The 27750-nt window shown below is 46.1% G+C and overlaps 2 protein-coding genes and 1 long non-coding RNA gene across 4 annotated transcripts; 2 read left to right on the top strand and 1 right to left on the bottom strand.

The window, feature by feature from the left end:
- The first annotated feature begins 51 nt into the window (after positions 1–51).
- On the top strand, positions 52–22166 carry LOC104015074 (cytochrome P450 2W1). Its single transcript, XM_087730455.1, has 10 exons — positions 52–1839; positions 4167–4329; positions 5596–5745; positions 5854–6011; positions 7973–8143; positions 9180–9321; positions 9635–9819; positions 10437–10578; positions 11069–12301; positions 22093–22166. The coding sequence occupies exons 1-9, from the start codon at positions 1657–1659 to the stop codon at positions 11254–11256; spliced, it is 1482 nt and encodes a 493-aa protein (XP_087586581.1). The 5' UTR covers positions 52–1656; the 3' UTR covers positions 11257–12301; positions 22093–22166.
- LOC148052036 (cytochrome P450 2W1-like) lies at positions 13952–27287 on the bottom strand. 2 transcript variants are annotated; one of them, XM_087730454.1, is made up of 9 exons: positions 27011–27287; positions 24380–24542; positions 22353–22502; positions 22102–22259; positions 21130–21303; positions 18385–18526; positions 17816–18000; positions 17183–17324; positions 13952–15659 (listed from the first exon to the last, which is right to left on the bottom strand). In XM_087730454.1, the coding sequence occupies exons 1-9, from the start codon at positions 27206–27208 to the stop codon at positions 15469–15471; spliced, it is 1503 nt and encodes a 500-aa protein (XP_087586580.1). In that variant the 5' UTR covers positions 27209–27287; the 3' UTR covers positions 13952–15468. The 2 variants fall into 2 exon arrangements, with proteins under 2 accessions (XP_087586580.1, XP_087586579.1); XM_087730453.1 differs by having other exon boundaries at positions 22102–22502.
- On the top strand, positions 22460–27180 carry LOC148052037 (uncharacterized). Its single transcript, XR_015698589.1, has 4 exons — positions 22460–22779; positions 23355–23526; positions 26301–26421; positions 27041–27180. It is a non-coding gene; the product is annotated as an uncharacterized LOC148052037 (long non-coding RNA).
- Positions 27288–27750: the final 463 nt, after the last annotated feature.

The raw sequence follows: 27750 nt of genomic DNA, 5'->3' as shown, positions 1-27750 counted from the left end.
TCTTACCACAGATGCTGTTGTTTGTAACACAAGTGGGTTTGGGATGGATGGATGGTTCCTGGGCGGTGCGCAGTTTGAGAGAGGACTGGGTATGAGCTGAGATCGCGTCCTTTCCAGTCCATCCATGGCCTGCCTGAGATGGATGGGAGAGTCCAGGTTTGAATGCCTGTTGAGTCCAGTGTAAGTGTGAACCTTGCTGCACCTTGGAACAGTCCCAAAGCATCCTCAAGGCTGATACCATCTCATATCACATTATGGAGCAGTACAAAATCCTTGTGACCTAAAAGCGCTCAAAAAAAAAAAAAAAAAAAAAGATACCAAATGCTGTTTTCCTGCCTACAGGACCATTGCATTGTTTGTGAGATTGAGGTGATTTTACAAAAGTAATGAGTGTTTCCACTAATGTCTGATGGGTCTCACTCTGTTAGACGCTGCCAGAAACCAGTGGGAACAGCAGATCTTTTACAAAGACCTCCACATTCATATTGATTCAATAATCCAGCTCTCCAAGACATGATTTCTGTATTCCTTTTGTTGTGCATAGAGTGAGAGTGGTACCAGTTAACACTGGATGGGGAGCAGGAAGAAATGCCCCTCAGTAAAAGACCCACTCATGAGAGAGGGAGGCATGAGACTGAATTATGACTTTGGAGTTTGCAGCAGTGAATTAGTTTTTCACCGGCCTCTGATGGGGAAATAAACAAGAGGAGGTCAGCAACTCTGCATTTTATTGAGCTTTCTATAATGTAGCTCACAGTAAGGAAGAGTAAGAACTGTAAAAGTGCCTTGTTAGGTGTTTTACACAGGGCTGGAGAATCATTCAAGCCAGGCTGTAGGGCTACACAATGTAAGGAGGAGTAGCTTTCTCTCTGCACACCGTATAGGTCTTTAGGACAGCCTAGATTCAAAGCGTCAATAAATAGGAAGAGTGCACAGATAAGCAACAGAACTCGCAATCTGCAGAGGCAACAAATGGATCCTGATTTTTTTGCACATGAAGATTGCTCAGTTTTGTTTCCCATCACTGGGAGAAAATGCTTCACTGCAAGGACACAAGAAGGTGGAAGAGGAGGGAGGATGCTGTCCACCCAGCTTCACACATGGCCTGGAGCAAGTCTCTTTGCCTGCAGGACCTGCATCTCCTTCACTGTACCGTGGGATGAGCAATGCTCGTCTACCCTGAAGGATTATTTTGGGATTGGCATTTGTAAGGTAAAGAGCTGACAGCAGAAGGCAAAGAGCTGTCTGTGTTCAGAGAAGAGGTTAGATGAAAAGGATGGAAGAGAGGGATGAAGAGGAAATCTAAAGAGAAATTTCATGGTCGATGTCTAATAATAAAGCAGATAAGGGACTCTCAGGTGCTGGGAAATTATTGCAGGCAGAAGAATCTGAGCTAGGCTGTGGAAATGAAGCAAACCTGCTGCACTGCACTCAGCGGAGAGCCTGCAAGCCTGCACCTCCACAAGTTGTGCTTGGACTTTGCCTTTTGCAGACATAAATTCCAGTTTTTGTGGAGAGCGGGGGTGGAGGGGAAGATGGTGCAAAGTGCAGCAAAAACCTTGACATCGTTTACTCTGAATAAATATAATGTGATAATGCAAGCATTCTAATAAAGGTGTCTCAGTGGCTTTCCAGAAAGGCAAGCTCCATCAAAACATGGCTCCCTTCACACTCCTCTTCATCTATGGAGTCTGCGCATTGCTTTTATCAGCTGCACTCTATATTTTAAAAGTTTTTAAGCAGTCAGCTTTAAATTTGCCTCCTGGTCCATTTCCTCTTCCGATCATCAGCAACCTGCATTTGCTAGACCTGAGAAGGCAAGACAAGTCATTAATGAAGGTAAGAACAAGTGTCCTTTGCTTCTAGGGTGTTGAACGTCAGCACGTACCTATTTAAAATTCTCCTCTGGTGACAGTTCTGAGATGATTTTTGGTGCCCAATGCGTTTTTAAAAAACTGGCGTTTTAAAGGTTTCAGGATGACCAAGGAAACTATTAAATCCCAGATCTGCAGAGGGTGATGTTAAATATGAGCAGTGCTTACGTGAGAACTACTCACACATTGAAAACTCTGAGTATCTGCATCAGATCAGACCAGTGGACCTAAATGTTGGCATCTTCCTTGTGTCGTGAAATACTTTAAAATCTTTTGAGTGTCCACATAGCCAAATTGAAAGATGGATGCTTAATTGTGGTTGCCAAAATAGCTTGTATTTCTTATTTGTATTATCAGTTTTTCAAGAGAATGGGAATTAATATAGCACAGCCCGAAGAAGAGATGTAGGAGAAATCATTTGAAACAGTGAATTACTTGGACTTATGCAAGACAAGGTTCTCTGTAGGAGTCACAGTTGCCTCGCATCTGTCTTCCAGAAAAAAAGGGAAAATTTCAATGTATTTAGTCTCTCAGAGCGAAAATGTGGCTCAGCAGGCATTCCCCATGTCAGGACATCGGGTGTGAATATCCTGCACCTTGCACCAAGCCTTTTAACATCAGGTTGCCAGCAGCCCTCTGACCTGCTTAGCATTAGGTAGGGAAGAGGAGCTGGCTTTCCCTGTCTCATTCCCATCACCATGCCACGCGAGGGGCCTCCAAGATGTCTGTGGAGATGCATCTTCATCTTACACCAGCCAGCTTACAGTGGGCTCAACACCCAGAGCTTGAGAGGTGGGAAACGGTTTGGACTGTGGTTCCTGTTTCTGGCAAGACCAGAAATCCTTCTGCAGAGGAGGGTAGGGGAGAAGGGGTTTTGGGGTGGTGCATGGATGTGCTGGGAAGAATAAGCAAAGCAGAGCCTGGAAAGGAGGTGACCTGAGGACCCAGGAGCAAGGTGATGGCATCTTGGTGAAGCACAGACTCAGGGGAAGGTATTGGGCATATTGGCCACACCGATGCCTTCTTTCCCCCATTGAACTATAGCATCAAGAAGCCAACTGGGAAAGGGGTCTATGGTTGCAGCTTGGGGGACCCTCTCACCGTCCTCTGCCCTTTGCAGTCTGCTCTGCCCTGACTGCAAAGGGCAGAGGACAGCAAGAGGGTCCTCCAGACTGCAGCTGCGGGTGGGATGAGATTTTATATTGGGCTTGTGGACCTGCAGTAATGACCTGAAAGCTTGCCAGAAGACTTAAGGTATTAGCAAAAAAATGACCTGGAGTAGAAAATCCTCCCTGAAAGGAGAATCCCTAAAGGATTTCCCCATAAAAGGTGCACAGTAGGTGATGCAGCAACCAAAACATTGTTTTGAACAAATGATTGAAATCAATGTCCTGTGAACTATTTTTTTTGCATAAATTCAACGAGTCTGGCTATATTGCTGAAGCACTGATTAGACTCTGCCTGGGCTACCTGTTTGCTTTGCTACAGCAGGAGGGGTTGCTAAGCTTTGTAGCCTCCTCTGGTTTACATTGCCAGAACGGGTCTCCTTTTATGGTACACCAGGCTTGATCTCAAGATAGCTTTATGCAGTTTCAAGTCCGTTGCTCTCAGTCAAGTCTTAATTCCTTGTAAGGCCTGGCAAGACCATGTTTGTGAGCCCCCAGAAAGCTCCTGCTACTCGGTATCGCAGATCTCATGATAAAGTCCTGCTGTGCATTGGCTTGAAACTGCAGAAATAAAAAGTAGAGTGTGGTATTGTGGTAATTTTCTAAGGCAAGTTGAAAGAGCAATGGTTTCTTAGGCCTTCAATATGTCCATCCTTAGTGAATCATATTACATACCTCTTCGCATTAATTGCAACAAAGCTTTTATTTAACTTTTTATAGTAAATAAGGACACCTCTGCTCTTTCATCCTCTTGTGGTGGATGGTAGCGTTGCAGCCTGCCCGGTCAGCAGTTGCTCTGTAGCTGTCTGGCAGATCTTGGTGATGATTTTATGCTGCTGGTGATGCTCAAAATGTCTTGTTACCTTCTGCCTCTTTTAATCCACTGCACCAAACTGATCCCAACCAGCTCAGAAAAACAGTGGTTTTATGAAAGCTGTTGGGTTAAACAGACCAGTGTTTATTTGTTTTGATTCCTCTTCCATTTACGCGTCTCAGAGCTTTATCTCTGGCATCCCTCCAGCCCTTCTGGCCACAGAAGGAGGAGGGAAGGCAACTCTTCATCCACCCCAGAGGACATACCGCTACCACTGATGACCTCCTCACTCTGATTTTTCTCTCCTTCTAGATTTCAGAGAAATATGGCCCCGTGTTCACTGTCCAGTTGGGGTTTCAGAGGGTGGTGGTGCTGACTGGCTACGAGGCAGTAAAGGATGCCCTTCTGAACACGGCGGGTGTGTTTGAGGACAGACCAGCTATACCCATATTCCATCACATCCAACATGGAAACGGTACTGGCAGGTTGAAAAGATAAGGATGCGCTTGCTATGCTGTTTCTCAAATGTGTTGTTTCAATTGCAACATTATTTAAGAGTCTTGAGCTGTGTCCTTATCATTGCAGGCTACATTTTGTGGGGCTTGAGGACAGTATTTGTTTTCTTAAGAAAAATACTTCTGGAGATCTTCTTATTTGCCTTATCAGTTTTTTGCTTTTAGTGGCACTTGGGTCACATTTCAAGGTGTTTTTTTTTTGCAGCACAGAGGAAAGGAAATTATTTTTCACAATATGAAGGCTGAGGCCCTTATGCAATCTCTTTTCTACAGTTACTGGGAGTTCAGACAAAGCGTGGATCATGCATGACTCATGATAAAGACTGCAAGAACTGGCAAGAGTGCAATAGCACGGGCTGTTTGTACCTCAAACAATTACTTCTGTAAACAGATTTTTGGCATGTTTCTGAATTGCATGTTATAAAGTAATACATTGCCCAAGACTAGACATTGAAAAACAATGAAGGGAATAATCCAGGGCTGAAAGGAAAAGATTTGATGACCTAATATGTATATAATGCATACAGCATGTGGGGTTTTTTTTCATCTTGTTTTAAAAGTGAGGCCCAGGGTGAGGAAGGGTACACAACGCTACTTTCCCAACCACCATATGAAGATGTAGACTATGTTCAGCCCTGGAAGCCCTCCTGGGAAGGGAGGACTTCTGAATTGTACCCAAACACCTCTGTGCCCTCTTGGCTGAGCACCTTTTTTGGCCAATGGTTTAGCCAGCTAGAGGGTATTCCCCACCCGTAAGCAAAGGTGCCTCCTTGTCCCCCTGCACGGTATACAGTTCATCCTCTAAAACGCAAGCTGCTCAGTGAAATCGTTTGTCCTGTTCATGACAGGGATGGAGCGGTGTCATCTGCTCCTAGCCTTGCTCTCTGAAACAGCTGGGTCATTTTTCTAAGAAAAAACAAGTCAGCCTTAGACAAATACCATGCATAGAGCTTTTTACTGTGTATGGCTGCAAAGAGACAAAGCTATAAACAAGCCAAACCCAGACCATTGGTGTGAACAGCACCCAACTTTAAAATACTGCCTCATGCCCTCCTGAACCTACCTAGGGTGGTGCTTTTCCAAGCCAGCCCCCCACAGAGACCCCAGTCCTCTCCCAAGCAGGCTCCACCAGGTTGCAAAATACCTGCACTCCCCGGCTGTGCTTTTGGTGTTTCTGAGAAAATCCCGTACTGCCTTGGCAAACAGGGCATGCAATCCCTCCGTAGGTGTGTTCTTTTCTTCTCAAGAGCTCTGGAAAACGACACGGCGGTTCACCATAGCCACCATGCGGGATCTCGGCATGGGGAAGCATCTTGGAGAAGAAATGATACTTGAGGAGCTTCACTTTCTCATTGAGTTGATCAAATCCTTCAAAGGTGAGCTGGAGATGGACGAGTGTTTCATGCTACTTTACAAAGCCACCGTGAAGACCTCTGGGTTGCTCCAGAAATGACCAATACAGTTATGATTTTGTTCATTTCTAGGCAGACCTTTCCAATTACGATTTTTGAACATGGCTCCCGCCAACATCACTTTTGCTGTTCTCTTTGGGAGAAGGTTTCATTATGAAGACCCAACGTTTCTCACTCTGTTAAGACTCATAGATGAAGTTATGCACCTTCTTGGCTCTCCATTCTTGCATGTAAGTTACCCTCTGTGCCGAGATGCTCCAGTATCTCATCAGAGTTGGTAGATCAAGCCAACTTACTATTACTGGATGGTTCTGGAGAATCTTTAGGGTACTGAAACATAAGAATCATAGAATGGTTTGGGTTGGAAGGGGACCTTTAACAACCATCTGGTCCAACCCCCCTGCCATGGGCAGGGACAAGATTCTTTGTTTTGGGTTTTTCTTCCTTTATGAAATCTCCTCTTGCAAAGGAGGTCTAACATCACATGGTGGTACTAGGCTGAGATGCTGATGTGACCTTGCCAGCAGAAGGGATGTGCTTGATTATTCTACAGTCAGAAGGTGCAATAACTGAGGCTTCCAGTGTGGTGGGACCTGGGGCGGGAAGTGTCCAGGAGCATCAGTGGAAATCCACAGAAGCGCTATAGACTCTGCCCTTTATGTTATTATTTTTAGTCACATTATTTTGTGAACTTTACGGTTTATGGTGAATTGTAGTCTCCCATGAGGAAACAGACCCTAATGTAGGACTGGGATCTGGGCGACTTTCTGTCTTCGGTGTTTCACAATAACTGCAGGAAAATGTTCCTGGAGTGTGTCTCAAAAATGTTTGTACCACTTTTGACAGAGAGTTCAGAAGGACTCTGCTTACCTGTTTTTTGATATTTTTTGCTTTTTTGTCAGTATTTGTCCAGCAGTACCCAGAATAAAACACAAAATGCCAGCATCTCCTACTCCCTAGTATTTTTGGTCCAAAGAAGGCTCAGGTGGAAGAGACAGGAGGGAATCAGATGCCTCTTAGAGGGCATGGCCAGAGTTTATTTCTTTAAAAACACACTGGTGATAAAACTATTGAAATAATTACTTTATTTTTACATGTACAAAGAAAAATACCCAGGCTCATTCCAGTTATTTTCTGCTGGATGCTGTGTGAACACCCCAAAAGTAACCTCTTGTCTTAAGGACAATTGCATGTGTATTTAGGGGCTACTAGGTTTTGGTCTCTTGCTACAGTTTAAGAAACTAGTGAAGTTACAGAGTAGTAGTACAAAGTACAGAGCTGCAGACATTATATACGGACCTCTCATACCTCCTATTGTGGCATTAAATCAATACTTGCTTAACAGAACTGCATGAAAAGAGTATTCCAACTAAGAGGCTCTCATCTAAGCCAAGAGCTCCTGTTAAACTTAATCCTCCATCACAAAGAATAGACTACTAGTTATTTAAGGTAATATTGAAACAGTCATCCAAAAGCTGTGAAAAAAGATGCTGATAGATTTATTACCTGAATGAGAACTATTTACAATAGTACAACATCCCTTTTCTTTTAATCTCTGTGGCAGGTTTAGTTTTTGCAGAAACCAGCAAAAATTATAACCAGTTAGCAAGAGCAAGAGCTTTGTGAATCTTATTCTGCAGCTGGTTTATTTATAACATTGAGAAATGGTGTAAGTAACCCCCCTGCACATAAAATGCAACTGTTTATTGTGCTGTGAAATTTAACGATGCTGAGAACTGAGTGTAATTGATTTATAATTCATGTGAAAGTTAAAATTGATGATCTAACAACTTTAAAACATAAGTATTTTGTCTCGCTAAACATTTGGAGTTTTCTTTGTGTAATGCATAATGCTTTATCTTTTTGTTTTATTACCTCTTTAAAAATGTAATTTCATTGTTTCATGAGTTTATTATCACTTTCCCTTAATTGTATTTTTTTTAAATTCATGTTTATAGGCTCCGTCTAGACAAGTCTGAGAGGCTCCATTCATTTCCGTAGAGAATTTTTAATAAGAGGAAGCATTTTTATACTTTAAAATTTTTTAGTTACCAAAAAAGAGAGACTCCAATCACATGTCATTTGGTTCCTCACATAAATTATTTCTCCATTATGATACTTCAGTTTTACAAGGTAATGGGTGAATTTAATTTTTTTCCTGTGATTTTTTTCCCCTTTCTTTTCTTTTTAGTTATTTAATTTCTACCCATTCCTTGGATTTCTCCTCAAACCTCACAAGATGATACTGAGAAAAGTAGAAGAGGTGTGTATGATCTTAAGGAAGTGCATCAAGGAAAGCAAAGAAAGTATTAATGAAACAAACCTGACGAGCTACATTGATGCATTGGTATTCAAACAAGAGGTATTTTAACAATATGACGATTCCTAGTGTGGTGTCTTATACAGAGATGCTCTGTGTTGCTTGTCTAGTGAACACGCTCTACTATGGTCTATATGAAAATATTTAAATTTTGGGTAAACATCCTCCTATTTTAGTATGCTAAATACTGCTTACTGAAGGAAAAGCAAGAAATAAATAATTAGACCATATCACATGAATGTCTAAAGCTTGTCCTCAGGTGTCAGCTACAGTCCCTTCCTTGCTGGAGTGAGAGAGAGAGAGGTAATGTCATTTTTCCAACGCACTCCAGGCGGGCATGGGAAGAGGTGACAGATTCCAAGTTGCAGAGATGCAGAAGTTCCTGTTGTGTTTGTGCAAACGTATCACCAGCTCCCACGTAGTGGATTTACCAACAGGAATGATAGTGTGGGAGTATAGCAAGGAAGGATTAGTCTGTATTTGCCCTTTTTCTCCAAGCATTTGTATCCTCATACTTGAGATGGGTGGTGGGCAGGACAGGCACTTGGGCTTGACGCCTTGTGCGAGTGCCTCAGCTATTGCACACAGGAGTGGGCAAAGTGTTTCCCATCAGCAAGCATGAAGCAGGGGCAGCAGAGTTGATGCACCAGTGGTGTCCTGGGCTTTCCTGCGGCTCCTAGAGGGGCTGGTGCACACACGGACAAACCCCAGCTCCCCGGCTCGGGAAGGCTCTGTCCTGCACCTCTCAACAATTATCCACCTTCTCAGGATCTACAGGCAGGGGATGGAAGTGCTGAGTCCATCACATAACCACTGCCCAGAGCAGATAAATGTCATGTGATGTTGGAAAACCAATGAATTTGTCCAGTTAGTTCATTTTGGGGGGGAAAAATCTCAAGTGTGAAAATATTTCTGCTGAAAACTGAAGAATTTCTGTAATGGTATGTCAGTGCGGTGCACCTTGGCATTTGTAATTCACGTGCATCACACTGTAATGTCTCTGAAGACTAGGTTACCTGTCCTAGTTCTCTCTTTCTATGCTAACAGCAGTGATTTTTTTCTTTTTATTTCCCTGAAGGAGGAAAATAAAAGCAATACAGTTTTTCATGATGCAAATGTATTGGCCTCTGTGCTTGACCTGCTCATGGCTGGCACTGAGACCACATCCACAACATTGCAATGGGCCATCCTGCTGCTGCTGAAATACCCCGAGATTCAAGGTAAGACACCTTTATGGTTTTGCTTTTTTTATGTAGGATACTGAAGTACTCTGCAGTGACTTCATAAGTGCTGCTCACCTGTAAAACCTTCGTAGCCTCTCATGTATCCAAAATCTGAGCATCCGGAACTTGTCCAAGGGTTGTATGCTGCCATTCAGGACCAAAGGATCTGAGGGGTTGTTCCCTCTCTGCTCCCAGGGGCTGGGCAACCTCCTGCCCTGGGGTAGTCCAACCAACAGTCAGCACGGGCTGGGATTTGGAGGTGCCTTACCACTGAGAGAAACTCACTTCATGCCTTTCCTTTGCCCTGCAGAAAAGGTGCACGCAGAGATTGAGCGAGTTCTTGGCCCTGGCTCCTTGCCTACCTTTGAGGACCGGAAAAACATGCCATTTACCAACGCGGTGATCCACGAGGTGCAGAGATTTGTCACCCTCCTGCCACATGTTCCACGGTGCACCTCTGTTGACACCCACTTTAAAGGCTACTTCATCCCCAAGGTACTTGCTGCTCTCCAGATGAAGAGTGGGGTGCAGCACACCAGTGACCCACAGGGCAAAATGTCACAAGGAGTGGGGGAGCTTGAAGCACAGGGCTTTTGGTGGGGAAGAACCAGTTCCCTAATAGCCAGACTGCTCCGCGTCCGATGGCAGTGCGACTTCAGGGTTATGCACGCATCTTCCCATTTCCCATAACTCCATCTTTGTAATCTGGAGTCTGTTCTTTATTCTAATCACTCCCCATTGCCATTCGTGCCCTTTAGAGCAGTTCTGCCTCCGGAGTACCATGACATTGTCTCATTGCCTTGCTTGAGCCAAGCAGAGAGCAGCTGGGCAGAAAAGGAAGCCTGGCCCATGTCTGTCTTCTGCTTCGGAACTCAGGAGTAGCCAAAATCCATTGTTGTTTAATCACATATTAGTCAGTAATTCCAGTGAACTGGGTATCCACACTAACTAAGGGTCATATGGTCATGTACAAGCCCAGAAATTAGTTCTTCAGAGGTAGAAGTTTGCTTGCAGACAGAGCCCAAAGGGAGAAATGGTTATGTGGCTGAATCGTCAAAGCCAGAAGTTTGCTACATCTGCACATGCTAAAGCAGAGAGTGGTTGTGCTGCAGGGAACAACAGTGATTCCTCTGCTCACCTCCGTGCTGCTGGATAAAACACAATGGGAGACACCAGATGAGTTCAACCCCAGCCATTTCCTTGATGCGGATGGGAACTTCATAAAGAAAAAAGCGTTCCTGCCCTTCTCCACAGGTAATGGAAGTGTTTGATCCTGCACAGGGCACCAAGTTCCCAGTGCAGGATCCGAGCCTCTGTTGGGAACACCACAGCCATCAGTGGTGGGGATGGTTTAGAAATACCCGCCCTGGGTTTTGATGACTTAGAAACAGCCCCTCAGCCCACACTGGGAGGCACAGCGGGTCCTGGTGTTTGAAGACACCACTGGGACCTACAGAAGACTCAATGCCTTCAAGCAAGAGTTCAGCCTTCCCTCTGCCTTGGGAAGGCCAGTTTCTAGGGTGTCCCAGATCAATTCCTTGCAGGCTCTGACTGAAACAGCCCTGTTCAAATGCCTATAGGAGACCAACAGTGAAGGCTGCTGAATATCACGCCATGCTATTTTGCATTTCTGAGACCTATACTGTCCCTCAGGCTATTGCTACCAAGCAGTAGGGAAGAGGTGTCGAGCTGAGCCACCACTTACCCAATCACTCCACCAACAGCCATGCTTTTGACATTTCAGGGCGGAGAAACTGCATTGGAGAAAGTCTTGCCACGATGGAGCTCTTCATCTTCTTCACAGGCTTGATCCAGAAATTTACTTTTAAGCCTCCACCTGGGGTCCTAGAATCTGAGCTGGACACGACTGCAGAGGCTGGATTCACCATGAGACCCCATCCACAGTGTGCCTGTGCTGTGCTACGCCAATAAGCCCTAGGCTCTGAACTGAGAAAAATCTACGTAATTGTTTTGTGTGGAGCCTAGCAGATGCGCAAAGGAGAAACCAGATCCTTATGCAGTAGATATAAGTTGTGTCTTCTTACTCAAAGCCTTGCAAGTACTGGCTATATGCTTAAAATATCTGTTGAACAAATATTTTTCTAAGAAGCAGAGGAGGACTAGTGGGTAAGGTTACCTGGAAAATCCCAGCCAGATACATGACTGGAAATGACAGGACAGCCACTACGTTACACATCAAATAGACAACATAAGAAAGTTATTCTAGTTCTGAGCTTCTGGGAGAGGACGCTTCGCCAAAGTGGATCATTTCTGCACTTGGAGAGCAATATTAGATACAAATGTTGATCATTGTCTCATCAGTGCTCTTTTCCCATTCCCTGATGCAGACGGGATAAATTATTCCCAGATACCTGCTCTTTCTGTGTCTGATGGATGCTCTTCCAACACTTTCCAGACTTCTGGTTTTGAATTCCAGATGCCAAACCCTGGACTTTTTAGGTTCCCCTTGCTCTGAGGGACCTCAGCACAGCTCCTTGGGAGTCTTTGGCCCCTTCTGTGTACAGGCTCTGCTATGTCTGCACTGATGTGGGACTTAACACCTCTCCCCAGACAAGTGAAGACATTCCCCCCACTACATTTTTACAAGGGTAGCTCAGACACATAAGCACAACTTCTTTTCAGAGCACCATGTGTGAACAAGCAAGCACGCAAACATTGAAAAGGTGCTTCTAAAATGCTCTTTCCTTAAGCAGCACAGAAGCTGGGCAGATCCGGGCAAGTGACAGGAAACCTGTCCATCTCCCCTTTTCTTACTTCTCCCAGGTTTCTGTGAGATTTTTCAGGACCCTGTCTTTTCCCGGCATTCCCATCTCTTCTCCTCCTCTTCTGAGATGACTAGAGATGGAGCCTCATCACATCCCCTCGCCAGTGAAGGCAACAGGACTCTTCTACAGCAGCTGGTTTCTTCCTTGGTCTGAAATGCTGAGTGAAGGAGCTGGTAGGACTGCAATGGGAGGTGGGTTGAGCCATTGGTCCACAAGGTGTTTGAGCTGGTTAACCCCCGGGAGGGATCTTAGTCTGCTGCAGGATGGGGGAGAAGACTCCTCCTGCTCCCTGCATACTACCTGATTCTTCCAGGTTAATAGTAAATACATAGTGTGTATGTCCCAGCCTTGCTCCCAGCCTTGCTCGCAGGTGAATGCAGTTGGACTGGGGGTTCAGAAACCCTCCTTATACAACCCTAATTTGTGGCTGGCAGGGCGTTTTACCCCAGTAAGGACTGCAGGGCTGGGCTGTTTGTGACTCCGAGGGATCGTGGTGCCATCTCGTGGCAAAAAGAAAACAGAAATTATATTCTGTACAATGCTTATTGCTCTCGCCAGTGCGCAGAGGGGCTGCAGATACAAGGCAGCCCTCGTTTTACAAATCTTTACAGTTGCTGCAATCCTTGCACCTGATCATTGCTCCTCTGAGAGCAGAAGCCCCTGGTCCCAGCATCATGCAGCGCTAGGGATGGCAGGCTGGGCTATGGACATGCTGCCCAGCCAGCTGTGTGTGGCATGAGCCACAGACACGGTGTGAGTTGGACTTGTTCAGATCTTACTTTAAAAATCAAGCCACCTGTCCTGCCCCGAGATGTTTGCCTGCAATTCAGGTCAGTGTGTTGCAAGGCACAAACATGTTTTGCAGCTAGAGAGAAGACCCTCAGGGCCACTGAGGAATGTGGAAATGGTATTTCCACCCCTGAGAGCCAATGTTTTCTGCTAGATAAATCTGTAGCTGAGTCATAATCTATGTTCTGCCACCATTTGGCTGAACAAATAAATGGGAGGCAGACACTTTCTTTTGCGGAGGTATATTCAGCTGTCTAATTCAGTGTGCTGGGGAGTGATCACTTCCATCTATCTGCTAACACAAGCACAAGTAGGATGCACTTTTCAAAGGAATCAGAGAAACCTGTTTTCCTTTGATGTTTGCACCTGGCAGCTCATGGCTCTTGTTAAGGCACAGGTATTGCGCAGTCTGCTGGATTTCTGTACACGGCCAGCACTGCCGCAGGCCCTGCTCTGCCTGCCGGGGAGTGCCAGTGCAGAAGTTGATGTCCAAAAAGAACAGGCTCTGAAGGCTGCTATGCCATGCAGGAAGGGATCCATCTCTCACCTTTGAAGTCAAGACCCAGAAAGCCCATGGCAAGGGGTCAGGTCTGAGGCTCCACCAATGAATTTATGCAGATTTGAACCCAGCCCAGTTTTGTCCCCTGGAGCACTAGATTGTTGCCATATCTGTCTTTTGAGTTCATATTCCTTTTAGAGGGGGCTAGAGCAAGAACAGTCCTGGCCTTTCTGAAGCCAGAGGCAAGTCTTTTCTTATTTCAGCCAGGCCAAGACTTCCTTCATTGAGTTGATACGTGGCTTGCTCCTCAGTTGTTTTACCTGTCTCTCTCTGCCTTCCCTGAAGACGACCCCATCTGCTGCCACCACTCCTCAAGAGTGACATTGCCAGCAGGTGATGCTTTGGGAGAACAAGAGGTGAGAGGCTCAGGGTCCAAGGCACTAAGCAGAGGGACAGCATCAGTGAAGCTGTGATGGGAACCTTTCATTCAGCCTCTGCAGGCAAGAGGCAAAGACAAAAAAAGTGAAAACCCAAGGCTATCCCCAGAGCTGAGCACAAAGGGAAAGCTCTTTGCCCTGGAGAAACCACTCTGCAGATATGGACGGTCTCCTGTTGAGCTGTTTTTTAAGTAGGATCAGGGTATGCAGAACCTGTGAGATACAAGTAAAACTTAACAATATTCGTTGTCACTCTGGGCTCAGGATCAACCTTTCATGGCATTTGCATTTCTGTGTAATGCAAAGTTGGGTGGCAGGTATATGAAATATAATGAAGACATGGGATTAAAACTTTATTGGGTTCCCATGAAGGGGGAAACAAAGAATACGATAAAGCACATGATGAGATAATGCATATGGAGAAGTGGCAATTCACAGGCAGATAAGTGGATAAAAAATTGCCTCAGCTATACATCAACTGGAATAAGATTGCAGAATATGATGGCAGATAAGAGTGCTACAGACAGGCACAACAGCCAGACAAAGCTACAGAGGAAAGAAAAACAACCAAAACCAGGTGTCATCTAATCCCTGATCCCAGTTCTGTGTGTGTGTGTGTGTGTGCAATTCAAGCACTGTGAAATTTGACATCATTTGCAAGGAAATTGCATGGCTGGTTCCAATGGCCATACCATCCCAAATACCAGATTGACTGCTGATGTTGGCTCTTAGCATTATCTAGGAAGTCTGAAGAGAGGAACAGTGTTTGCTCCTATTTAACAAGGTCAGGAAAGACAGAGATCCATAAACCTAGAAATGGGTCTAGTTTATTAGCCTTTCATGATCGGTTGCTGGTACAAATCTCACGTGGCCTTATGATTTAGACTGCAAACTTAGAAATGTAGATCTTGTTTCATTCGGACTGTGATGCAGTGTTGAACTTGGTGGTAGCAGCACTTGCTTATCTAAACAGGTTTGCAGACTCTGGGGCATCTTTCAGGACACTGTTCCAAGGCAGAAATAACTTTGTCCTCATATCACATGAATCGATCTGTTTTTTCACTCTCAGTGTTTGACTTGGCTGCCTAGGCTGGTAGGATTTTGCTAGAAGCTATGGGTAATTGGAGAACTTGGAAAAGTTTGGGAGGTACCTATGGATGGTTCAAGTGTGTGGCCCACAGTGTATTTCTGTGGCTTCCAGCAAGCAGCAGTGCATCTTTCCTCAGCATTTTGGGCCGATTTCTGTGACTTTATGAACCTCACTGCTTTGCCATGGGAGCCAGGGTGTCACACCTCCTACTCATGGGCTGCACCCCCTTCACCAGACCACCTCCTTGGCCCCTCCATTGGCTCCATGCACAGTCTGTCTTAAGAAGTGTGTGTTTGTCAACCACGATCATGGTTTCTAATTGATCATATGCACCTCCTCACAGCACGGGAGCAAAGAGGGGGTCAGCAAACTATGGGGCAGATGTAGCGGTGGAAAGCAGTGGAGTGGGAGTGGATGGAGACAGTGGGAAGGGGATGTGAAAGAGGGTGATGTGGCAGGATGGGGGGTGGCGAGGCCTAGCATAGATAAGTTTGGTCTAAGCAGCTTCCCCACTTGTTGAGTTGCTCTTCAGCGAGGCTGTGGTTATTCACGCGGGACAGCACAGGTTGCCTGAGGCTGAGGCCTTAATGTGAAAGTTGTTTGGGGGACGGTAAGGTCCAAGTCAGACTCTGAAACTCCTGGCTGGGGTTGAAAAGTAAATGTCTGCAGCAACCCTACGAAAAAGACGAACAGTTCCATCTTGGCGAGGCTTTCTCCAATGCAGTTCCTTCGCCCTGAAGAAGAAAGCAGTCTGTTTACTTGATGGAAAGATCAAACTAGAATATTTGCCATCAACATGTTAGCATCTGAGATGTTGCAGTGAAAGCAGGAGTGAAACCTTGAAATGCACCAGAATGTTTGAGAGCAGAGGAGCCTGTGCTGCTAAAGGTAGCTGTCCCAGTCACACTGGCCCAACGTGCCTGCCTGGTCTCTTTTATCCCACAGCTACCTGCCATGTTACAGGGTTATTATGCATTTATGATGTACCCTCTCCTCTCCTTAGCTCTTCCAACCCTCTCAGCATCTATAACCCTTTCTCTTTAAAAAGCAGCCTGATAGAAAAATGTCACCTCCTCCCAAAGCGGAATGGTTTGAAACTCACTTTTCCTGTGGAATTTATCCTAACATCCCACTTTTACAAAAGACTGCGTTTCTTCTTTCCTGCCCCCTCTTTGTGTTAGATTCCCATCCCTTGCATGATGGTCCCTGTGCAGGTGAAGCACTTGGTGGACAGTGAGAACTGACTACCTAACGTCAGAAGTCACTGCTGCGGGGCTGTGGTTGGAGCACGTTCTGGAATCCCTTCAAGCCATCCTTTCAGAGGAACAGCTGGAAAGTGTAAGGTTGCATGGGAGGATTTGCAGGATTCTGCAGGAAATCTCCCTTTATAGTACTGACGGGCTCCTGCAGTGCTGGGATTTGTTAAACTCCCACCAAGACTGCTCCATCCAGCTGTGCTCTCTCATAATGCACGCTGCTGCAGCCATGGAGGGCACGGGTTGGGGGCAGGCATTTCTGGAAATGCACAACCTTTGGAAGCATTTATGGCTGTCAGGAAGGCAATGCATAAGTGATATTTCTTCTTTTAGGATGGCTCAGGGGAAAGTTTCTGATATCTAACAACTGTTCCTACCATTAGGTCAGTTTAAGTCCCAAGGGGGCTGGGTTTATGAGACTCCAGGGAAAGGATGTTAATCATATTTTGCAGATGAAATTGAGATAAAAAAAAGTCTGTGACTTGACCAAAATGACAGATGGAGGTAGTGTCAGGATGCCAAGTGCTCTATCACCTCCCCTAACCACGGGCCTGTGCTTCTTCCTCTAAAAGAACAGGTCTTGCTGGGAATCCTTGGGAGCTCTTAAAAGTGCCACTGGAAGAATCACTGTCCAAGGTGATTTTTGGGAACAATCCAGGGCCTTGGATTTAAGATTTCACAGAGAGAGTAACACGGTTTGGTGTACTCTGTCCTATATTGGGTCTCTGCTGGCTGCAATACCCAGCCAAGGTGCAGGGTTTATTGGGACTCTCTTCCTTGGCCCTGTGAGCAATGGATGAGGCCTTGTCGAGACCCATTGACACGTGGGACTTGCCTCGAGACAGGACTTGAGGGTACCTGGATTGTACCCTCACTTCCAGGAGAGCTCACGAAACCCCGTGCTGAGCTATGCTGGCAGCCATGAAGACCCCATTGGTGTATACTGTAATAAAACGGTCCTGCCACAGCCTCAGCTCTGTCCAGACCAGCCCTTTAGTTACCTGTGGAGAAGGGCAGGAAAGCTTCTCTCTTTACAAAATTCCCTTCAGCATCAAGGAAGTGGTTGGGGTTGAACTGATGTGGTGTCTCCCATTGCGTCTTATCCAGCAGCACTGAGGTGAGCGACGGGATTACAATTATACCCTGAAAGAAAAGTACATGAAGGCACAAAAGATAGCAAAAGTGCTCTGTTTTGCTTAATTTTGTGACACAGACTTTGGTGTCCCAGGAGATTTGCTCCACCTGGGGTAACTGGAGACCCTGAGGGTTTTATCCCATCAGCCAATAGAGAGAGAAGTCAGTGAGATTTTCCCAGCAGTGCTAAGGATTGAAGCCAAGCCCCACAGGGTGCTGTGAAAACCTCAAGCAGAGGGTCAGGTCCTGTAAATTCCCTGGCAGATGGCATCAAGGAGGTAAAACAGGGTCACTTGTGCAGTGAGCAAAACCTGAGCATGAGAGTGACTGAGTTGAATCCTACAATGCCAGTCTCTCTGGACTCAACATAGTCACTGGAGAGGAAGAAACTCTTCTGGGGGTGAGTTTGGATGCTTACTTTGGGCTTCAGTCCTATAATTCCCTCTAAAGAAACCAGTCTTTAATGGCACTGGCAAAAACGAGGTGGTGCAGTTACCTACCTTAGGAAGGAAGTAGCCCCTGAAGTGGGTGTCAACAGCAGTGCAACGGGGAACGTGGGGCAGGAGGGTGATAAACCTCTGCACTTCGTGTAGCACTGCATTTGTAAATGGCATGTTCTTCCGATCCTCATATGTAGCCCAGCTTCCAACTTTGACGGTTCTCCCAATCTCCTCCTGCACCTTTTCTGGAAGGAACAAACACTGTTGGATTCCAGCAAGGAAGCCAGTTCCTGATCTAGTTTTGGGAAAAACATATTTTTCCAGAGTCTGGAGGGAGAGGATTCTTAAAATGCCAGCCTGGGTTTCCCCGCTCTATTTCTAGTTCAGGCACATGGATGGGTTGTTTCCCCAGCATCATACTTTGATCTCCACTCATCCTCTCTCCCAGCAAGGTGTGGGGACTATTTGGTTGTGACTTAGATCAGCATCTAATTACATCAGGAGTTCATAATAATAAACAGATGGGATTTAGCTATTAAGGCAAAAGAGCTCCTGTGGATGTGAGGCCAGGCCTCTCCCCTCCCCGTATCTGCCACACCACGGATGGAGCGTAGGTGAAAGGAGCTCACTTTGAATCTCTGGGTATTTCATCATCAGCAGGATGGCCCACTGGAGTGTTGTGGCTATGGTCTCTGTTCCTGCCATGACCAGGTCGAGTATGGATGCTATTAAGTTGTCATCATGGAAGAGGCTGTCTTTCTTGTTTTTCTCCTTGAAAAACACAAATGGTAAGAAATGTCTTAAAACCATCAGTCTTAGTATTCAGTAAGCTTGGGAAATACTGCATAGCCTACGACACTGTTGGCTATAATCTTGTGCTTGTGAAATAGCAGGCTGAAGCCCAGAGCCAGATGCTGTTCACAGACTCAGCCTCACAGGTTCAGAAAAAATCATAGAATCATAGACTCATTTAGGTTGGAAAGGACCTTTAAGATCATCGACTCCAACCATTAACCTAACACTGCCAAGTCCACCACTAAACCATGTCCTCAAGCACCACATCTACATGTCTTTTCAACACCTCCAGGGATGGAGACTCAACCACTTCTCTGGGCAGCCTGTTCCAATGCCTGACTACCCTTTCGGTGAAGAAGTTTTTCCTAATATCCAACCTAAACTTCCTCTGGTGCAACTTGAGGCCATTCCCTCTCGTCCTGTCGCTTGTTACTGAGGAGAAGAGACCAACCCCCACCTCGCTACAGCCTCCTTTCAGGTAGTTGTAGAGAGCAAGAAGGTCTCTCCTCAGCCTCCTCTTCTCCAGACTAAACAACCCCAGTTCCCTCAGCTGCTCTTCATAGGACTTGTGCTCTAGACCCTTCACCAGCTTCGTTGCCCTTCTTTGGACATGCTCCAGCACCAGCACCTCAATATCTTCTTTGTAGTGAAGGGCCCAAAGCTGAGCACAGTACTCAAGGTGCGGCCTCACCAGTGCCGAGTACAAGGGGGACGATCACTTCCCTAGTCCTGCTGGCCGCACTATTCCTTTTCCACCGGGCAGCTCTCCAGCCAGTCCTCCCCAAGCCTGTAGCATTGCCTGGGGTTGTTGTGACCCAAGTGGATCCTGGGGAGTGTTGTGACCTGGCATTGAGCCTTGTTGAACCTCATGCAGTTGGCCCCGGCCCATCCATCCAGCCTGTCCAGATCCCTCTGCAGGGCCTTCCTACCCTCCAGCAGATCAACACTCCCACCCAACTTGGTGTCATCTGCAAACTTACTGAGGGTGCACTCGATCCCCTCATCCAGATCACCGATAAAGATATTAAACAGAACTGGCCCCAGTACTGAGCCCTGGGGAACACCACTTGTGACCGGCCACGAACTGGATTTAACTCCATTCACCAGAACTCTTTGGGCCCAGCCAGCCAGCCAGTTTTTAACACAGTGAAGCATACACCCATCCAAGCCATGAGCAGCCAGTTTCTCCAGGAAAATGCTGTCAGAAACACTGTCAAAGTCTAGGTAGACAACAGCCTTTCCCTCATCCACTAAGTGGGTCACCTTGTCATAGAAGGAGATCAGGTTAGTCAAGCAGGACCTACCTCCCAAGGGACTCTCTTAAACAGGCCAAAGTCTGCCCTCCAAAAGTCCAAGGTGGCAGTTCTGCTGACACCCCTCCTTACTTCTCCAAGAATCAAAAACTCTTATCGTTTCATGATCACTATGCCCAAGACAGCCTCCAGCCATCACATCACCCACCAGTCCTCCTCTGTTCACAAACAGCAGGTCCAGCGGGCACCTTCCCTAGCTGGCTCCCTCACCAGCTGTGTCAGGAAGTTCTCTTCCACACACTCCAGGAACCTCCTGGACTGTTTCATCTTGGTTGTATTGTATTTCCAGGAGACGTCTGGCAAGTTGAAGTCTCCCACAAGAACAAGGGCTAGCAATTGTGATACTTCTCCCAGCTGCTTGTAGAATATTTCATCTGCCTCTTCATCCTGGTCGGGTGGTCTGTAACAGACTCCCACCATAATATCTGCCTTGTTGGCCTTCCCACTGATTCTTACCCATAAACACTCGACTCTATTATCACCATCATCAAGACCTAGACAGTCAAAACACTCCCTAACATACAGGGCTACCCCACCGCCTCTCCTTCCTTGCCTGGTCTCTCCCCTGTACAGAAGGAGATTCAGCTAATCCTAGCTCCGAGGGACTCTTCCTGCCCAAGGGCAGGTTTCAATCCCCAACAATGTTCAAAATGACCTTTCAGACCATTTCTGCTGGGCTTTAGGACTGTACTGACCCTTCCTTCACATAGCTATGTAGAATACTTAGTGCCTAAAGTTGGCCCAGATCCAGTTGGAAAGAAGAAAAAACTCAGGGCCCACATATTTTGTGTTGAATGAAATCAACTGATGTGTGAAACTGCAGAGTCTCTACTAAAGTAAGATGCAGGGCAGGGCTAGGACTTGTACTGATGATTTATCATTCAAGTACTTTAAGTGTATCATTCATCTTGGAGCAACACTATCAATGATTAATTGATTTGTTGTAAAAAGAAAGGCAGAGTCAGCTTTCACGTGAATTCATGCATTTTCTACTAGGAACAAGGAGTTGATCTCGCATTATTAGCGCTGCTATTTCAGGAGTGGACTGAGACAGTGCCTTTCATATCTTAATTTTGATAGAAAATTCCCTGCAGTACATTACACCAACTGTAAGAGACTGGCATCTGATTTCAATACCACTAGAATAACAGTATGGAGTTCAATAGGTTTACATGACATGACTGAAATCAAGACTTAGCAACACTTTTAGCTAGAAAATTCAAAGGAGACATTGCAAACAGTCAACAGAGCTAAGCAGTTAAATACCTCTTGTTGCCTGAATATCAGTGCATCAATGTAGCTCCTCACGCTGTTCTCGTTGATATCCTCCCTGCTTGCCTTCATGTATTGCCTTAAAATGACACGCACATCTTCTATTTTCCCAAGCATAATCTTGTGGGTTTTGAAAAGAAATCCAAGGAACGGGTAGAAATTGAAATACTAATGAGGAATTAAAAAAGAGAAGCATTAAGTCTGCAGAAATATCAGCATGCTGAAACAGCTTCTTCCTAAGGCATGACATATCAGTTGAGTTTTGTCTTGTTGTAGTAGTATCTTAGCATCCCAGGGACTTCCTGGGCAGGTTTTCATAAGGGAGTGCTTTGCAACCTTTGAGCCTCTTTTTAGTACTACCTAATTTTAAGCATTTATGCTGTTCTGTGGGGACAGATCCTCTACCAGTGACAGCCTGGTCAGCCTCTCAACAGAGTTGGGGCTCCAGTGTGCCAGGCCACCAGTCTGTTTAGATCAGTATGAGACAGGCTGGTTTTTTCCAACATCAGTTATGAAGAACAGGGTGTGATAGTTTGAAGATAAGCAGAGTTTTCCTGGTACTCTGCAAGTAAGCATTTTTAATGCAGTCTGTAAAATCTTATTCACCTGGACATCAACACTGAATGTCCCTTTTTAGAAAATGCAACAAAGGCAAAGAAAGCCTAGATGGTGCAATTATGTTGAAGAAGACAAAAAAATGTGTGTGGAACTAAAATAACCATAGTTCGGTCCTCATTTTAGCTCCACAGAGATGTGCAAGGTGGTTCAAAAGGAGAGTAGCAAAGGTCATTCTGGCTGCAGACTTGTAGTGACCAAGGTGGTATGACAGGAGACTGTCACATTTTAGGTGTAATGGCTGGTTCTGAATATTTGAAAAATGCTGAACTAAATTCTGTGGTTTGTGTGGCTCACAAATGTAATGTGCCAGTGTAAAAAAAAATGTTAATCTGTCAACAGGTTACTTACACTCAAATATGGAGATCCCAGAAGAATCATAATTTCATCTATGAGTCTTAAGAGAGTGAGAAATGTTGGGTCCGTATAGTCAAACCTGTCCCCAAACAGCATGATGAAGGTGATGTTGATTGGAGCACAGTTGAAGGACGTCAGGCTAAAAGGTTCCCCTGCAACGGGAGGAGGATGGAAATGTGAGTGAGATGTTGCAGCAGCAGTGACACATATGAGGCTGTACAGCACCGTGATGGTCTCCAGCTCACCTTTGAAGGATTTGATCATCTCAATAAGGAAGTGAAGCTCCTCGAAAATTCTCCCTTCTATCATTTTTTTCCCCATGCCAAGGTTGCGCATGCTGGATACAGTGAACCTCCGAGTTGTTCTCCACAGGTCCCCAATAGAGAAGAACAAACCTGGGGAGGCCGTGAGACATCACTGCTGGGCTCATGCACGGAGGAGCCCCACCACGCGAAACAAAACAGGGGACTGGATGAAGAGGGGTCTCCACAAGTGTTTCTGCTGCCCAGTTTCCCACGGATTTGGGGACTATGGGTCTCCCATTTTTGTGTGCCCCATCCCTGTATCCTCTCAGCTCCTTTCTCCCAGTCTCACTGAGCCTGTAGTGTGGGAAAAACAAGCTCCCACCCAACCCTGTCTGCCCCAGTGCTCTCCTGAGTGGAAGATAAGCAGGTATGGCTTTCAGACCAGTACTGGTTGGCTGTAGAGCTGGGGAGAGATGTTGGTCTAAGTTAATCACGCGACCTTTCTGACCCTGTTTGCTTGCAAGTCTAGGGCCTCAAGCAACAACCTTGTGTCTTTGAAGCTTCTCCCTTTGTCCTCTTCCAGTCATAAAGATATTTTATCTATGTGAGATGGGATAATTCAATCATCTCCTCAACCCTGGCCAGTGCTGAATTGTTTTATGACAACACTGTATTTTCAGCAGTGGCAAAAATACTGTCATTTTGTAGAGGTCACTGAGCTCATGCCTTGATGATCACTAACACCACCAAGCAGGGATGGGTATTTCATCCTGTCAGAGTGTTGGAAACAGCGAAAAAAAAAATTTGTCAGTAATCCAAAGACTATTTCAGATTGTGTCAATTGAAAAACTGGATTCCAGCACTGCAAGGTTTTTAAAATGTGTTTGCTTTTTCTAGAATAAACAGTGTTTTAGAGCCATGTAGTTTTAATTTGGAAAGCAAAACTTCTTTCTCTAAAAATGTCAAAGCAAATTTCTAAACTTTAATTTTTCTTTAATTCAGGTACTTTCATCTGGATAATTCATTTTCTGCAAACAGCTTCGGAGTCAACAAATTGGCATTTTCTGAAGAAAAAAATGTTTCATTGGAAAACTTGTGACCATTGTTACTTAATAGCCCCTGTGAATTTGCAGCTTTGGGTCACCTCTAAGTGGCTCAGACTTGGGCTGAGAAGGTAAGTGTGAAAGGACTTATAGTGCAATACTGACAGTCTCCCACAGGGATATTTTACATGTAAATTAGCTCTGAAAAATGCTTTTCTCCCCATCGATTCCTTTTCCTTATGTAGCGATAAATTCATCTATTGATATTATGGCTGGGTAATTTAATTCCTAATTGTGATCCCAACTTCAGCCTGTGACCAGCATATAAAGCTGCCTTTTGGATGCTCAGAGCTAAAGCCTCAGCTGAAGCAGAGGATGGAAAAACAAGGCAAAAAGTCCTCTGAAATATTCAGTTGCCCTGGAAAAACCATGAGGTGGTTTGTGGGGGCAAATTTCCAGCCTCAGCCTATTGCTTCTGCCTGAACCTGTTTCACGTGGTCCACCCAAGAGCTTTTGTGGGGAGGCAAGTCATGGGGGGGGGGGGGGCTGATGATGTCCAAAATTGTGGCACCTGGCAGTGGGAGAAAGGGAAAAACCCTACAGCTCCAAACAGCCAAACCAGTTAGTTCAAAGTCCCCTGAAACCGTGGGGAAGGTTTGTAAATGTGGTGGTGGTGGAGAGCCGCTCTCATTGATGTCTTACAGAAATTAACCCCAGAATTACCACGGTGCCTTTAAAAATCCCACTCTTCACCCTCGAACGTTTAGGATATGGATCGGCTGCAAGTGCATTACCAAAAATAATGGTAGTGAAAAGCCAGGATGCATTGCATGAAAGCGAGGAAAGCCAAATATTTTCCGTTGGCTTGGCTTCAGAAGGGTTCAAGGGGGATGTTTAAAAGCCAGGCTCTGGGGAAGTACAGTTAGGCTGGCACTAAGTGACGGTGTCGCCCCTCCCGCCCGCTCCCGCTCATTTCTCTAGTACCGTTTCCATTCTGAATTTGGTCAAATATTGGGATGGATGGTCTGTCTACAAACTCCTCTGTGTAGTTCACAAGCGCCTCCCGCACAACTTCGTACCCGGTCAGGACCACAACTTTCTGGAACCCAAAGTGGAGGGTGAAGATGGGGCCGTATTTTTCCGCAAGCTGAAAAAGAGGCGAGCTGTGATGGTCAGGAAGAGAGGGAGTGTGCCCAGGGCAAGCGCCCGCCGCTTTCTGAAAGGACATATTACCTCCTGGTGCCCTGCTGGGAACGGCTGTGGAGCCGCTACCTGCAGAACGGCGCCTGTGAGCCAGAGCTCATCACGGGCAAACACGAGGCAATTTGTACAGATGCCTGGCTGGCATCCGTATGGATTTTAGGCTTCTTGCCACAAAAGAACCCCCACCCCCATCAGTGCATTACTAATCTGGTTTTGTTGTTAAGGAGAAAGTAAATGAAAAACAAAAAAAAAACACCTAGAGTTAAGGACCGGACCTCAAACGGCAACACAAGTTGGCAAATTGGTGAAAGATGAAAACAGAGAAGACATTTCAGTGCAAAAAATGATGCTGTCACACAGGAAAGCTTTGGTACGGTGCTCCTCTCATACCAAAGCACTCCTGCATCCCTGCTACTAGATCAGAGGAGCTGTTTTTCCCGCACCAGGCATTTAGTTTGCCCTGGATGACGACAAATTGCAAATCCGTGCCCCTCTGCTCAGACCTGGCTTTGGTACCTAGAGCTCAGCCAGGCACAGCAGGGAAACCCATGGCAGGAGCAGAAGGCTGCCTGAACTGCTGGCTGTCCCCATGCTTGTACATAAAGTCATGCTCACTTTGCACTGAGAAGGCTCTGGAGGTATCTTTGCCAGGATGCAAAGAGACTCTTTCACTGCCACATGCCCCAGGATAAATTCTTCACAGCTCCCTGCCAAAGCTGTGCCTTGCCGGCAGCTTACAAAGGCAACACAGTGCCTCAGGGGGCTGAAAATCCCTCCAGGAGCGTGCAGTCCTGCTGGCATGTCCTATTACATGTCTCCGGAGCTGCTGTGCTCTGCGCAGATCCCCGCTCCTCTTTGCCAAGGAAAGGGGTCTGTGCAGAGCAAGGCAGGCTGACAGGGAAATCCACGCTCTATAAGGACTGTCGTGTGTGTGCCTGCTGCTACATCCCTGCATTTTACAAGGGTGAGACTGTCATGCCCCCCCCCGCCCACATATCTCCTCGGCGCTGCATTGGGGACCGTGGGAGGCTGACTACTCCTGCCTACCTCCGCCCCACTGCTGCAGCTGCATCTTGCTCCCCAGCAGCTTGGAAACAGCACTCGGGGACAGCCGAGAGGAGCGTGGGCTGGGCTGGAGCAAGGTGATGGGAAGCCACAGTCCAAATCTGCTCCCTAAGCAAACACACGGTGTATGCGCGCAGCCTCACCTGCGCCGGGTCCACCAGCAGCTTTTGCAGAGGAGAGGGGGGCATCCCCCCGTGCCCTGCAAACACCCCCATCAGGGTGCCCAGCCAGCAAACGCTGGTGCCTGCTGCTGAATGCAATCACCATTTTTTGCTCTCTGTGGGGTGAGATGGAGGGATAACCCCTCTGGAGTAATCCCAAAGTAAAGGCAAACATAGGCAACACCAAATATAGCCCAGCAGGTGATGAGAGCATGCGGGGGTAATTCCAAACTGCCGTTCAGAGACCGCAGCAACATCTGCCCAGCCCTGCTGGGTAAACTGACCCCAACCCTGACACTGCCCATAACAACACCAGGTGCTGGGAGCCTCACCCCACGGTGGTGCTAACCCACCACTCGGCTGCTCCCAGAGAACCACCGGTGTTTGCTGAGCACCGGTGTTACGGGAGCTGTGTCGACGCCTGGTTGTGAACTGCCGCTGTCTGTTTGCTCACTTGGTCCCTGACCCTGGCGCAGGTTGATCCTCGAGGGTGCTGTCTGCTAAGGGGAGGAGTGAGCACGCAGCAGCCTGACATAAACACCCGGGGCTGTGCCAGCCTCGTCTTGCACTGAAGAACAGTTTACCACCATAAGCGGGGTAAGCTCTCTTAATTACAGGTTAATAGAATATCTTACAGCCTATTCATTCTGGTGCCTTAGTGCAACTTTTCCAACCCTCTCTTGTACTGGTGTCTAGATTTTAATGCGTATCCAATTCATCAAGAGGGAAGTGGATTTTGCAGTGGGGCATCTGGATTTGGCCCTCTTCGAAGCAGTTTTGGGGTCACTGCATCGTAGAATTCCCCTTGCCAGTTCTCCAGGGCGGAGGGGAGGGAAGCAATTTCATTCCATGTTAGTTATGTCCTACTACTTTAAAAGATTTCTGGGTGTCCGAACTGTCAAATTAATATTTCAAATCCCACAAGCATTATATGCTTCATGTACATCATTACAATTACATGAAGAAATCCCATATTACCCACAGGTCTTTTTTTAATGGTCGATCGCTTATAAATGACATTGCATCGACACAGACATTGGCTAGAAGGAGCCCAGAAAAGTATTATAAAGCAATTTTCACACCTTTACAATTTAGTTTGAATTAAAAAAGACAAAAAGTTCTCACTGATATACCCCAGGCAGCTTTAAAATGCGTGAGGGTCTGGGTTTGGGGGTTTTTGTCCTACCTTCATTATTGATTTATCTTGCCTTCTAAGATCCACCAAGTGCAGGTTACCAATGATCGGAAGAGGAGTTGGACCAGGAGGAAATTTAAAAGCTGAATTTTTATAGCCAGTTGAAAAATAGAGTCCAGCTAATAATACTGCTGCACATAGCAGACAAATTAATGCAGGATCAGAAATAAATGAAATTAAAAAAGACATTTTTTTAGTAATAATCTATTTTTCGGGGGATTAGAAGCAATAAAAATGCAGTGGCACTGTTCCGTTTCTGCCAGCTGGCTGTTTGCTCTCTGCGACTGCTACAAGCACTCGATTCTTATTAAGGTTTGTAGAGTACCTAAATAAATATTGCATACTCCACCCTCTTTAAACACCTCAGAGAATGTGGTCTAAGCAGTTTGCAAAGCCTGTCCAGAAGTAAAGAGAGTTTCAAATTACAAACCCATGCATGTGTGTGCAAGAACTTACACATGGGAAAAGGTGCTTGGCATTCCTCTATAACCTCCTCCTCCCCCTGAGACCTCAAGGTCCTTTATTAGCAGTACTGTGACCCTCCAAACACTCTGCTGACACGGGGAAATAGAAACATTTCTCTGAATCCTATTAGAAAGCTCCAGATTCAGATTTTGATAGGGTTTGAGATCTCCGTGTTACTAGAGAGACAAATAGTATTGCTACGGGAGACTTTAGCTTTCTTGATGTCAAGCGGAGATCAAAGGTTGTTAATAATGGTAAAGCCCATG

This window comes from Nipponia nippon, unplaced genomic scaffold (assembly GCF_047370975.1).
Source record: "Nipponia nippon isolate SJK-2023a ecotype South Korea unplaced genomic scaffold, ASM4737097v1 scaffold_5, whole genome shotgun sequence".
Lineage (NCBI taxonomy): Eukaryota > Metazoa > Chordata > Aves > Pelecaniformes > Threskiornithidae > Nipponia > Nipponia nippon.
The sequence above is the reverse complement of the archived record's forward strand: the minus strand, read 5'-3'. Positions and strand labels throughout refer to the sequence as shown.